This window comes from Heterocephalus glaber, unplaced genomic scaffold (genome assembly GCF_053883595.1).
Source record: "Heterocephalus glaber isolate CG9 unplaced genomic scaffold, H.glaber_assembly_v1.0 deba00001743, whole genome shotgun sequence".
NCBI lineage: Eukaryota > Metazoa > Chordata > Mammalia > Rodentia > Bathyergidae > Heterocephalus > Heterocephalus glaber.
The window spans coordinates 3,225,469-3,239,892 of record NW_028258449.1 but is presented as its reverse complement, the minus strand read 5'-3'; the positions used below and the strand labels follow the sequence as shown (position 1 = coordinate 3,239,892).

General features: G+C 42.8%; 1 protein-coding gene and 1 long non-coding RNA gene across 4 annotated transcripts in view; one reads left to right on the top strand and one right to left on the bottom strand.

Moving 5' to 3' along the window:
* Positions 1 to 7,728, bottom strand: part of Pgap1 (post-GPI attachment to proteins inositol deacylase 1) — a 69,127-nt gene extending 61,399 nt beyond the window's left edge. Inside the window, exon 1 of one of the 3 annotated variants that reach the window (XM_087200346.1) lies at positions 7,456 to 7,728. In XM_087200346.1, coding sequence (XP_087056472.1) covers positions 7,456 to 7,602 — 147 coding nt within the window. In that variant the 5' untranslated portion in view covers positions 7,603 to 7,728. The remainder of the gene's footprint in view (positions 1 to 7,455) is intronic. The other 2 variants (XM_021249796.2, XM_004871709.3) reach the window with 2 other exon arrangements.
* A 90-nt stretch (positions 7,729 to 7,818) lies between these two features.
* The window catches only part of LOC106008418 (uncharacterized), a 45,764-nt gene continuing 39,158 nt past the window's right edge, over positions 7,819 to 14,424 (top strand). The window contains exon 1 of the long non-coding RNA XR_015447048.1: positions 7,819 to 7,912. This is a non-coding gene — a long non-coding RNA (uncharacterized LOC106008418). The remainder of the gene's footprint in view (positions 7,913 to 14,424) is intronic.

The window sequence follows — 14,424 nt, the reverse complement described above, 5'->3', positions numbered from 1 at the left end:
ACAAGAAGAGACCCAGAATAGCAAAAGCAATTCTAGGTAACAGAGACATGGCAGGGGGTATCACAATCCCCAACCTGCAATTCTACTACAAAGCGACTGTGATAAAAACAGCATGGTACTGGCAAAGAAACAGACCTGAGGACCAGTGAAACAGATTAGAAGATGCAGAAACAACGCCAGACACACTCAGCCATCTCATCTTCAATAAAGGAGCCAAACACCCTCATTGGAGGAAAGATAGCCTCTTTAATAAATGGTGCTGGAAAAATTCGGCTTCAACTTGCCAAAGATTAAAACTAGACCTATACCTCTCACCATGCACTAAACTAAAATCAAAATGGATTAAAGATCTAAATATTAAAATAGAAATTCTGAACCAGTTGGAACAGAGGTTAGGTAGAACCCCTGAATACATTGGTGTAGGAAAAGATTTTATGAACAAAACCTCAGTTGCTTGTAAACTAGCACAAACAATTAACAAATGGGATCTCTTCTTATTAAAAGGCTTCTGCACAGCAAGAGAAACCACCAGCAGTGTGAAGAGACAGCCCACAATGTGGGAAAAAATCTTCACCTGCTCTTCCTCAGACAAAGGTCTACTATCTCGAATCTATAAAGAACTTAAAAAGATCAGACCTCCCAAATTTAAAGACCTAATCCAAAAATGGGCATCTGAAATGAACAGACATTTCTCAGACAAAGAAGTAGAAATAGCAAATAAATACATGAAAAAATGTTCAACATCACTGGTCATTTGAGAGATGCAAATGAATACAATGCTGAGATTCCACTTCGTTCCAGAAAGAATGGCTGCTATCATGAAATCCACCAATAACAAATGCTGGTGGGGCTGTGGGGAAAGAGGAACCCTGCTCCACTGCTGGTGGGAGTGTAGACTGGTGCAAGCACTGTGGAAATCAGTATGGAGATACCTGAAAGAACTAGGCCTGGAAGTCCCATTTGACCCTGCTTTTCCACTGCTGGGGATCTTCCCCAAGAATTAAAAGAATCATACCACAGTGATATATATGTGCGCCTATGTTCATAGCAGCACACTTTGTAATAGCTAAAACTTGGAAACAGCCCAAATGCCCATCAACTGGAGACTGAATAAAGAAAATGTGGTTTTTTAATAAAATGGAGTACTACTCAGCCATAAAAAATGAGAAATTAGAGACATTTATAGCTAAGTGGATGCACATTGAGGCAAAACTCTTAAGTGAAATAAATAGGACACAGATGTGTAAATACCAAATAGTTTCTCTGGTGTGAGAAACTGAAAGTGTAAATAAGGACTAAATGTATAATAGGTAATGTGAAATAGGAAGAAAAGGGGCAAAGGGGAAGGAAGTGGGAAGGCTAGGGGAAACGACAGAAGGGAATGGGATTAATATGAGAAAATGGAAAAATAGGAACAAAATCTTTGTAAATAGGGAGGAATGGAGGGGTTGAAGGGGGGGCTGGGCAAGGGTGAAATGTAAGAACCAAGAGAGACTATATAAAAGTGCAGATTTCCAATGATGAATGTCATTATATTGTATACCTAAAATGTACCAATGATTAGAATGAATAATCGATAATGCAAAATAGGAAGAAAAGGTCCAAAGGGGTAGGGGTAGTGGGAGGGGCAGGGGAAAGGAAAGAAGGGAAAGGAAAATGATGAGAAATGGAAAAAATAGAAATAAAGTCTTTGTAAATAGGGAAGGGTGGAGGGCGTGAAGGGAGGGCTAGGAATGGGGAAAAAATAAGAACCAAGATGCATTATGTAAAGGTACAATTCCCAATGAGAAATGTAATTGTGTTGTATGCCTACAATGTACCAATAAAAGAATTTAAGTTAAAAAACAAACAAACAAGTGTAAATGTTGTTAATGACTACTGAAAAAATTCAGTGTTCAGAAAAGCAATCATGATCACCCATGTATGTTACTGAATATTCCCAAGGAAGCTGCTGCAAAGCATCTGTGCCAATGATACCATGGCAACATCGATGGAGAAGGTGTTGACTGCTGAGGACTGATGTGTTCAGTCCATGGCTTAGAGCCCCATGTGGTCCTGGACAGTTCATAATGCAGTCCCTCAGACTGGCAAACGTTTACTATTATTCTATCATTTTTAGAGGTATTTATCGTGACTTCAGCAGTGCAGTGCTCATGCACGATTGGTGTAAGGGACAACAGAATGCTGTGCAGGGAAAGGCACAGTGCTAACTGTGGCTCCAGCACCTGCCACACAGTCAGTGAGTGGAAACCTGTCTATCAGATACAACATGTACTTGTGTGACTTGGCCAATAAAACACAGCAACTACCAACAGTGGTGTCTCAACCTTCATATGCGAATGTCGGTACAACTGCAACTCCATCTTTAGCCAACATAAATACCCTCCCTGTGAATTTTTAAATGCAATATACAGAGTCGCCATCAGCTATTCAAGAAAAATTTGATCACATCTCTTTACTAGACTTCTATAAGACTGATTTCCCAGAGGAAAATATACCTTGCCACACAATCACCCTTACTTACATCACTGCTGTTTGGCAGTGTGTACATTTGTGAACAATTATTTTCAGGGATGAAGCATACAAAGGTTAAAATTTGACCAAAAGTTTCTCATGAGCACCTTGTGAACTAAAAGCATTTTCATCAAATCAGATACCTAGCACTTTCCCAAAAACAAGGGCAAATACCGCATTAGTCAGCTTTTCCACTGCTGGACACAATACCCGACACCCACACTTAAAAGAGGAGTCTAATTTGGCTCATGTTTTGAGGGATTCAGTCCATGGATGGCTGTCTCTAAGGCAGAGACATCATGGTGGAAGGACGTGGTAGGGCAAAGCTGCTTAGTTCATGGCAGCCGGGGAGCAGAGCAGGGCCTGAGAGGAAGGGACCAGCGAACACAGAGAGATCCCAAAGCCACATCTCCACGAACCCCCCAGTCACTCAGAGGAGCACTCCATCAAGCCCCAGGTGGATCCCAAAGCCAATCAAGTTGACACCCCACCTAACCACCACAAATATCCCACAAGTTTATGTTTATGCTGCTCTCTCATTTTTCAAATGTTATAATAAAAATACAAAAATAAGAGAGTTTTGTTACTTATATATGTTACCTATAATGTATTTGTTATGGCTTCAATCTAAAATGTCTAGTCTCATGGGTCCAGAGTGGAGCTTTAGGGTGGTGACTAGATCATGGGAGTGTTAGACTCATCAGTGGATTCATCCGATCAGGACTTCATAGGTGGTGCTGGTGGTCACAGAGGACATGACCTGGAGGGTGTATTCATGTCCCCAGCTCCTCCTTTTCTCTGTTTCCTGGCTGCCACAGTTGAGCAGGACTCTACAGTACCAGAACACCAACATAAACTGGCTATCTTATATAGGTTATTTAAAGACCAAGCCCTCACCCCAAAATGACCTTGAAGCTCTTACCTTTACACGTAAGTACTATTTATTTCTATGACCTTGTTCTTGTTTTATTTCTATGACCACTGTCCTTCTTTGACTCATCTCTAACCCTTTCAAAAGACAGAACAATCTAGAAACACCCAAGAGCTAGAAAAATGATTTTAAAAAACTAAAATTTTTAGGGCCGGGGATTTAACTCAGTGGTTCCGCTGCCCGCCTTGCAAGCGCAAGGACCCGAGTTCAATCCCCAGTACCAAAAAAAAAAAAACTAAAATTTTTATACCTCTTTTTAAATGGTGACAAAGTTTATTTGAAAAAGTAAAAGTGAAGAGGGAGGGAGAAACTGGCTCTGCAGAGCAAGCTTGGGCTGAGTAAAAGAGGAAAAAGCAAGATAAAAGTACATCAAAGTACATCCTGGGGGATGCAGGGTGGGCTCCTGTGAGGAAAGCCCAACAGCAAGCTCTTTGTGACATCTATGTCCTTCTGATTCAGGGGGACAGATGCAACTCCCAACATGCTCAATGTCAGATACACCGAGTTCATGCTCCCCGAAGTCGAAGAATGAATTCTAAAGAACAACAGAGGTTAGGAGTAGGAAAATTTATTGGGGAATAGGAATGGGGAATAAAAATAGCTCCAGGGAGACAGGAGGGTCCTGAATGGGTTACCCTATACCTTGTAACTGTGAATTCAAACTGCAAAAAGTTCAATTTCCACAATTAACCAAAAAAGGAAAACAATTTTTGATCCACACAAATGCACACGGTTTCACACATTTCTCCTAGAACAGTCCTAGGGACTCCCATCTCACCTGGACATAATCTCCTTGCTACAATCCAAAGGCCTGTTCTCAAGAGAAACCTTACTGAAACACACACCTTCTGTGTTTTCTCGCTGTATGTGTACGTATTAAAGGCTTGAGATACTTCAAAATCTATTTTTACCTTTCTTATAACTTAAACATGCTATGTTTTAAAATTTATTCTTATGTATTTTAAAATTCAAGATTCGAAAGAAAGGATCTCTCCTACCCCTGGTCCTTCAGCCACTCACTTCCCCTGCCTGAGAAGGCAGCCAATGTGACCAGATTGAGCGCATCCAGAAATATTTTACATTCATACAAGAAATTATGTTCATAGAGCTTGCCTCCCTTTTTACATTAATGATAATATATTATAAATACTACTCACAGGCAGTGTGTCCTGGTGCCTTTTTACCTTTCTGTGTGCTATGTACGGCTGCAATTTTGTTCCTGCACTTTATGAACTACGTATACATTTTGCATGGCCAAGTTCACTACCTCTTCTGCATAGCCTTTGAATATATGAGACAAACTTGGATATTCTCTCTTCTGTAAAGAGCCTCACACTCTCTCATAGTAAAATTATAACGTGTACCACATTATACAGTGACTATATACAACATTCCTGTCTCCCTGGTTGTATTACAAATTCAAGGCACAAAGACTAGTTTAACACTAATTCTCTCTCATACTAAATATCAAGTAAACCTGGCATAGAGCAATCATTCAATAGATGACTTGCTAAATAAACATCATCCTTACCAACAAAACATGATTCTTATTCTCAATATCAACATTCTCTTTCAGAGAGCATTAGGTCATTCACCGGAAGAAAGCCAAATGACAGTGAGAGAAAACAACTCAGGTGTTTCTTCCCAAATTCTACAATGTTCCTCAAACAGAGTGCTACCAAGTAAATCTTCTGCCTTGCTGTGTAACAAGGCAGGAAGCTTTAAAGGGTAATGTGTCTCTTGCCTGGCTGACTTAAGATATATTCATGAAATGCTCACTTAACTCCAAACAAGTGAGTCTAGGAAAGCCACAGGTAGCACAGAATCAATTTTAAACTCAAAACTTTTTTTTTTGCATAGAGTTTCAAATTCCCATGGAACCTTAAAAAAAATGGAGACTAAGCTGCAGTGTATTTCAACTACTTTTCCATTTCCTGGCCTGGCTAGCTAAGTGATGCAAATGAGCAGTACAGAGAGGAAAGCACCAGGAAAGAGAAGAAAGCCCAATGGCCAGGACAGACCACTTGCTGCATGGCAACCTGAGAATACTGGGAAAGATGGATGAAACGTAATTACGTTAAAAACAAGCAATGTTATATACATTGCTTTAGAACATTTTTATTCATACAAAAATGACCTCATTTATCTAAAATTCTTGTAAACTATATTCAAAATGACCCACTTCTACAGACAGGTTTTCATCGTATTTGTAAAAATGACAAAACCTGTTGTGCAAAATACAAGGTCTCAGAGTCAAATACAAACACTACAGAGAATTAACACATCATTTTACATCATAAAAATAAAATCTGCTCAAAATGTGTATCAGAAACTTCTGCCACAGTAATTATTACTGTACTAACAAATCAGTAATATAAAACCCTGAGAAAGCAATCTGAACCAAAATAACTAATACACACAACTTAACAACAAACAAGCCAAATAGCTCTTTCGAATTAGTTACATTAATTTTGTCTTTCTAGTCATTTTATGAGGCAGGAAATTCATCTGCGAGGCCCATATGCTTTGCTGCCAACACTGAGAAAAACAATTTCTACAACTGCAAATATTACAATAGCCTCAGTAATTGTGGGTAGTCTAAAAATACATGAGAATTAGCACTGTATTGTTTCAAAATGCTGTTAACCCAAGTCTTCAACGCAGTACAAAACTAGTGACCTACTGCAATCTACTGGGAGTTTCCTAATTATTAAAGCATAGGCAATGAAAGGGGATTATAAGCTTTATATCCAGTTAAAAAAAATCTAAAAGCCCATGTATATAAGCATTAGACTCCAATAAGCATAAACCAGCACATTCCAGTTTGTTTGCTTAGAAATTAAGACAGCAGTAACATGTTAAAATGTTTTCTTCAATGGCATCCGAAATGCAATGTTCCCACTCCCTTTTAACCACCGGTACAAAACCAAGGACAGAATCTTTCAAAACAAATAAAAATCTAAATTTACCAGAATTTTGCTCATGAGAAAAAGATGCGTTTCAGCAACTGAAATGTTAGGTAGTTTTAAGATCTACTTAATAGCAGTGTAATTAAATAATATGCTCCCTTCATTGACAGGTATACAGAAGCATTCTGATGTGGATTCTTCATCATCAAATCTGCCGTGGTTTTAAAAGTACTGTACTCTAAAAATGTACTTTATCAATATGCACTGCAGCACATATGCATTTTATACAAGTTACTGTACTAGGTGTTCCTGTCATTAAGAGATGCACTTAGAAATAAATGCATCACTCGGAAGGAATTTCTTCGGACGGTGGTATCATTTATCACTATCGTTTCACAGCGGGTCATGAATAGAAATTCTAGATTCTACTAAGTCGTCCAACTAATGAAGGGGCTGATTGAAAGCACTCAGTACCAGGCGGCAGAGGTAGGACGGGGGAGGAAGCGGCCAGGTCGCTCTTGAACTGTAAACACGGTGGGGAAAGGTAGCACTAGGACAGGTTTTGTGTGCAACTGGTAAGAGGCCTGGCCGCCGGGAAGCAGCACACACACGGAGGTGTGCGACACACAGGTGTGCACCACGCGCGCGGACGGAGTCCAGGGCCCAGGTGGACCCACGTCCCGGCGGCAGCGGCCCCAGGTCCCCGGACAGGTGGAGCTCGCGCCGGGCACCCGCGAACCCGCACGACCGGAGCCCCGTCCCGGAGCGTCCCCGGGTCGCCCACACACCAAGCGCGCCGCCCGCTCAGCCCGGAGCGGGGAGCCGCCCGTGGGCACCTGCGGGGCGGGGCGGGGCGGGGCGGGGCGGGGCTAGAGGGGACGATCCGGCGGGCAGGGCTGCGGGGCGGGGCTGCGGGGTGGGGCTGCGGGGCGGGGACGGGTGCGAGGGCGGGAGGGGGAGGCGGGGACGGGTGCGAGGGCGGGAGGAGGGGCCGGGGGTGCCGCGTCCCCCGGGGAAACCGAGGCAGGCGCGGGCCGGGCGGGCGACCCACGACCCCGGCTCTGGGATCGCGTCCCGCACCCGGGCGCGGGGGACCCTCACCTGGTACTCAGGGTACTCAAACATATAACTCATGCTGCACTTGTTCTCCTCGAAGCCGAAGAACACGTCCCACACACCCAGAGTGGCCAGAAACACCATGAAGACGTAGAACGCCAGGTTCCAAAGGTTGACGGAGCGAAGGAACATGGTGCTCCAGTCAGCCGCCGCCGCGGGGCCCCAGGCTCGCACTCAGCGAGCCGAAGTCGCCCGGCAGCCAGCTCAGAGCCGAGCTCAGCCGAGTCCAGCCGAGCGATTAGGAGCCGAATCGAGTCCCGCCGAGCAGAGCCGAGCCATGCGCGCCTGCGCAAAGCAGGCCAGCCCGCCCCGCCCCCCCCCGCGCCCGCCCCCCCCCCCGCCCGCCACTCAGTGCGCCTGCGCGCAGCCAGCAAGGGGGTGCGTCGGGTGCTCGCCCGGCAAGTCCGAGCGACGAGGTTCGAGGGCGGCGGCGGCGACGAAGGTATCCCGCGGGTGGAGGGGAAGCGAGAGAGAGCGGAGTGGGCGAGGACAGGGAGGGGCGGGAGAGCTGGAGGGGCGGGAAGGGCCGTCAGGCGGGTGTCCGGTGCGTGCCCAGGGCCGCGGGGGCCGGGATCCGCAGGCACCGCGCTCAGCCCGAGGAGGGACCGGGCCCCTGCCAGCCTCCGCCCCGAGGGTCAAAGCTCATAAGAACCCGCTGGTTCCGCCGCCCGCCTCGCAAGCACAAGGTTCCGAGTTCGATCCCCGGTAGTACCAAAAACAAAAACCAAAACAACCCCTCTGGCACTGCGGTCCGAAGGGGCTCTCCCCTGGGAGGGGGGTTGGAGAAAAAAGTCCCAGGCAAGGAAAGCATCGTCGGTCTCTCGAAAGCTCGCGACCCCGTCCCCCGGGTCGCCGTCTCCGAGGCGCCACAGCCCGGAGGACTGGAGCAGAGCTGGCCCCGCGCCCCCTCGGCTCTCCAGGAACTTGGTTCTCCTGGATAAAGGAGAAGATAAAAAGCAGATCAAAGCCATAATCACGCGTGGCAACTTCAAAACACGGATGTTGGGAGAAAGGCACGGCATCATTTAGAGCTGACCCAGCAGTAGATAAGGTGTATGTGTGTCTGTCGCTAGCTGCAGAACTCTCCCTGGAGTGGCTTTGGCGCTCGATGCATTTCATTTCACTTGGGCCGATTTTCTGTGCAGAGAAAGTTTGGCTCTCATATGAGATCTCAAGCCAATTTAAAATTAAAGGGCAGCTAGCTTATGGTTTGTCTTGTGCAACACCCTGAGGTTCACATTAAAAAGTCATCAAGGAGAGGTGAAATGATCTTGAAAGTCAAGATATTCATGACGTGTGCAAATCTAAACAAATAGAGCTGGCTGCTGAATGTGGAATATTGATGCAGAAAGAAATAGGGAAATGCAGAGGCGGGTTCCTTTTATACATGGAAATAAATTCTAAAGGTCCAGGACAGCAGGTAGGGGAGCTATGGGTGATTTCTAAATAATATGTATTTGGAGTGTGTCATGATGAAAATTATCGATATGGTGATGAGTTCACTTGGAAATGTTGACTTTTGTAGTTAATGTAGTCTTTTATAGTTTGTGCAGTTACACCAACATAACTGGATTATCAAGAAGAACCTTTTTTGATAAGCACAGTGTTTAGAGATAAACGTGATAAAGAGAAACATAGAATTTTCGTACCTACTAAAGAGACAGCACCTAGGGTGCAGTGTGGAATTACCAGTTAGTTTGGAGAATTATAAATCATGAGAGGGAAGGATTTAAGTTACAGATAAAAGGGAGAATACAGTGACTCTTGCATGCTCAACATCTGCCTCTTATAGCATTTTAGAAGCAATATTACGAGCATTTCCAGATTCCCTCATCAACCTATCCTCATGCTTCATCAACTTAATATGCATATGAAGTATTTGAGAATTCTGATTCAGTAGTTCTGGGGTAAGGCCCAAGATGTGTATAACAAACTCTTAGATGTTGCCAAAGGTCTTGGTGAGCGGGTAGCGCCCTGGGTAGGCTGTATCCTGCCTGAGGACTGCTACAATCCTGAACTTGAAGGTGACAGCTTATATTGTGGCAACATGCTGCCTTTATTGTCCACTCTGAAAGGAGTGGGATAAGAAACAATTGATTCTGTGTTTGTAGTTTTTCTATCCTGTTTTCTTTTTTCCTGTCCATCATTATTTTCTCCTGGAGTCTCTTTTATATCTATTCTAAGACTACCAAACTATCCTCTGCCAGGGCTTCCTCGAACTCTTGTTTTTCTGTCCCGCTCCACTTAGGGCTTCGAGCCTTGGGTCATTATAGCTTGTCTCTGAGCTCTGAATTAGTGTATCTGAGTACTGCAGGAGAAAGTGACACAATCATTGAATCACTATCCTGAAATAATTGTATATGTTTCTGGTTAACTTCCTCTCCTATTTTTCAAGCCACTACTTTTTAAGCTCCCTATATGTCTTTCTCCTTTTAGATTTATTATATGTAACCTTATCTTTATATTTGGAGAGATAATTTTGATTTTTGGATGCACATTGCTTCATTCCCAACTTCGTCACCTCCACCCAGACCTAATTCAGTTAATACATCTAAAGTGCTTGGAAAAATAACTGGCATGTCCTAAGCATTATTACTGTACTTTGCTGTCCTTAGAGGTCATCAAAAGCAAACTCCTGGTTGTGTTCTAGTTCCTCCCTGCCACTCTTTCTTTTCAGGACTTCTGAGAAGTTAAGGTTTCCATCAGTCTTCCCCATTCTATTTCTTCTCCCCTAAAGCATATTTATATGCTTCGGCCTTCTTCATTTAAAAAAGAAAAATCCTCCCTGTAGCTATCACCCATGGCCCTCACCTGCTCATCTGAGTCAGGGTTTGTAAAGATGAGGAGTATATTCATCTCCAGTTCCTTACCTCCCACAGGTGCCTCAAAACGCAGTAATCTTTGTTCCCCACTCAATGAAGCTTCTCACAAAGGTAACCATGACCTAATGCCTAATCTGGTTACCACTGTTCAGTCTTACTTGGTCTTCCTGTTTCTTCTTTAAAACTCAGACCTCCAGGGCCAGGGATTTAGCTCAGTGGTTCCGCCACCTGCTTCACAAGTGGAAGGACCCAAGTTCGATCCCCGGTACCAAAACAAAAACAACAAAAAAACCTCGGTCCTCCATTGTTTTCATTAATAGCACTCCCCACTCCTTTTTCCCCCTACCACCTGGTCTCTCAGTCTCCATCCCATGTGACTTAATTTTCCTCCCATGCTCTTTCAATATCGTGATTTTACTCTCAGAAAGCATTCTGCTTTCCAACATAAATCCTTCAGTGGTTCTTTGATGCCTCCACTGGAGTCAGGATTTTCTTGGTTGCAAGAAACACAAAATAGCCAGGTGTGGTGGTGCACACCTGTAGTCCCAGCACTCAGGAGGCTGAGGTAGGAGGATCATCATGAGTTTGAGGCCAATGTGGGCTCCATAGTGGGTTCAAGGCCAGCCTGAACTGCACAGCAAGACCTTGTCTCAAAAAAAAAAAAAAAAAAAAGATTAACCAGGTGTGATGGTGGACACCTGTGCTCCCAGCACTCAGGAGGTTGAGGCAGAAGGATTGCTGTGAATTCAAGGCCAGCCTAGACAACCTAGACTCTGTCTCAAAAAACAATAAAGGAAATAGATTAGCTAAATGGCTAGATATGAGATCTGATAAATATGGTGAATGTTTAAATTTTTAAAAAAATTTATTACGGTACAAAACCCATTGTCATTAATCCCCTCAAAATATTCCCTCTTGTTTTGAACATGCTTGTCCCATTGTTTTTGCTACTTTCTGAGAGTTCTAGAAGTCATCTTTTGTGAGTGTCTTTAAGTGGTTGAGCTGTCATAGCTGTATCCTGAATCATTTCAAAACGTTGACCTTTCACAGTCATTTTAACTTTGAGGAAGAGCCAGAAATCGAACAGTGGCAGATCTGGTGAATAAGGTGGGTGAAGATACATGGTAATGCTTTGATGAGCCTGCCTGCCTGCCTTTCTTTCTTTCTTTCTTTCTTTCTTTCTTTCTTTCTTTCTTTCTTCTTTCTTTCTTTCTTTCTTTCTTTCTTTCTTTCTTTCTTTCTTTCTTTCTTTCTTTCTTTCTTTCTTTCTTTCTTTCTTTCTTTCTTTCTTTCTTTCCGTCTGTCTTTCTGTCTTTCTGTCTTTCTTTCTTGTACCAGGAATCAAACTCAGGGCATTGTGCTTACAAGGCAGGTGAAGTGCCACTGAGCTAAATCCCCAGCTCTTATGAGCCTGCTTTTCTATTGGATGGTGCTCGATATATATTTTGCTCATACCTTCTAACAACACTCAGGAAAGAACTGCCAGAACTGCTTCAGAAAGTGTCAAGAACCGTGGGATAAATATGTTTGAAGCAAGGGGAGGATTTTGAAGAGGATTAACAGCAATGTGTCTCTAGCTGTAACAAGTTTTTCAAAATTTAAACATTGGCTGTCTATTTCAATCATACCTTGTCCGTAGATAAGAGATCCTAGGATTCCAAAATAAACTGAACAGAACACAAGCTTTTCACATGACTGCAGGATATGCACAGTTCCCTCAAGGCCATTGCATCTCCAGATCCAACTGTGTAGCTCGTCAACACTGATTACTTCTCTCCAGGCTATTTAGTTTGGAATCTGCTTGGTATGGGAGTCATTGGTCTAGATCTAGATGTGTAATCCTTTGAAATAGGCCTCACATATCCAAAACTATTGATAACAACTTCTAGTATATGAGAATGGAAATGTAAACTGGCGCCAGATCTAGACAAAGGAATTTGAGTTTTATACAATATATTAGTGGAAGCTTTTAAACATTTATAAAATGCAAAGCATTCAGAGTTGATTGTTGGAAAGGCTCAATCTTGATCACCGTCTGGCTGGACTGCATAGTGTGGGATCTCCAATCCAGACCAAAAGGAAGATGTGGATTTAGTTCTGTTGGAAAGATACAAGGGAATAAGACTTTTGTGACTGTCCATTATAAAGAACTCTGCATAGTATGTTTAGATAACTAATGATAGTTTGGTCAAATAATATGGAGAGAATTCCGAAATGTATTACTAAGGGAAAACACAAGGTGCAACACAGTGCATATGTGTTGTCGTCAGGGTTTACAAGGGAATAGGTTAATACAGGACACATAATTTATAGGATCATTTTATAATATTCACCCAAACAGTCAAATGCAAGGAGTGCAAGAGATCTAACTGCACACTAGAGACCCAAAGGATCCAGCCAACAGCCTGGATCCCACGGCAATGTCCCACACAAGTTGAGTTGAAGGCCTAGAGTCCAAGGCAATGTCTTCTATGAGTCCAGCCAGAGGCCTAGAGCCCATGGCAATGTCTCATGCTTGTCTGAATCAAGGATCTGCACTGGGAAGGCCCAAAGGCCAGTGGTGAAACCTAGAAAGCCTGTGCCGGTGGAGTGAAGGATTTGTGCCACCAGGCTGAGGGATCTGCACTGGATCCAGCAAGTGACACTCACGGTAAAGATCAAAGCTCCCCTGACAAGAACAGGAGCCATTCTCAGCAACAGCAAGGACCTGAGCTCCTCCTCCAAAGAGAACACCCAAGCTCGCATCAGGAAAAGCAACCGCAGCAAGCCCACAATTGATCTTCCCCTTCAGCTCTCTTTTTATGCCATTGGCAGCAGTCCTCAGGTGGGTCTTCCATGCCCAGACCATGCTGATTCAGTCCATCTGGATGTTCCAAGTTGACCACTGCTTAATCCACCAGAATATGTATCCTGTCATTTGTCTAACAGAAATACAGAAAGGATAAGTGGAAGGAAGTAAATGTTACCAGGATACAGACAGAATGTGGTGAAGAAGGCAGGAGAAGAAACAATTCTTATGGATTCCTTTGTTTTACTTTGAGCCATAAAAGTACAGCAAATATGAAGCAGGAGGATCACTGCAAGTTCGAGACCAGTCTGGGCTACAAAGTGAGGCCCTGTCTCAAAAGCAGAAACAAAATAAAAAAATACAAGAAGCAATCAAAATATGTGATTTAAAACCAATCCTATAATTAACAAATTAATGGAAATAATGACTGTAACTATATAAAATTAATAAAACTATACCCTTCAAAAGGATTTATTTCAAATAACTTTAATACATAGCTCTTTGTACACTCTTAGTGAGATGCATTTTTAAAACATAAGGAGCTACAAAGAAATTTTAATCTCCAGTAGCTTCTTTGTAAGTAGTAATGTGGGTTTTGTTATTTGAGAATTCTCTTCATATTTAGGGTGAAACAATCATACTCATACTTATGCTAAACTATTAAGGGTTAAGATTTTTCACTGCAAGATAAAAATAGACTTTGAGGAAATGCTTTTAGAAGATGATATAGGCCAAATCTCTTATAGTTATTAAATTAAGGAATGCAGACTACTAAAACAAAAGAGTAAGAAGAAAAAAATAATTAACTTCTTGTGAAAAGGTGTATCTGCTTTTATATATTTGCTTCACACTTTAATCCAAAATTGGTATCACTTACAATTTTAATTTTAAAATGTGTTGATTATTTTCCAATGGAAAGACAATAATAGACTATTCAGAGATGGTAGCACTGGAAACAGAAGAAAAGTGGGACAAACAAGGCCAAAGCAATCCGGAGGGCTGCTGACTGAATAGATCATTGTCCCACTAGGAAAAAAATGTGAAAGAACTGTATAGTTCAAATCCCACTGATTTGAAGAATTGTAGTGCTATGTAAAGAAATGAGTAAAATCACAGAAGAGGCTATTTTGGCAGGAAAGGTACTTTCTACTTTAGACTTAATTTTAGTTGGATATTTTCAGAGGGCAATGAGGCATATAATGCTTTACTATGAGAAAGACTTCAGAATCAGCAGAATCCAAGAAAAAGCTTTAGAAGAAATCCTCATGTAAGTGTTGAAGCTTAGCATTCAGTTAATATCTATTGAGAGTCTAGACAGAGACCAAGATTCCAAAATCAGGAGCA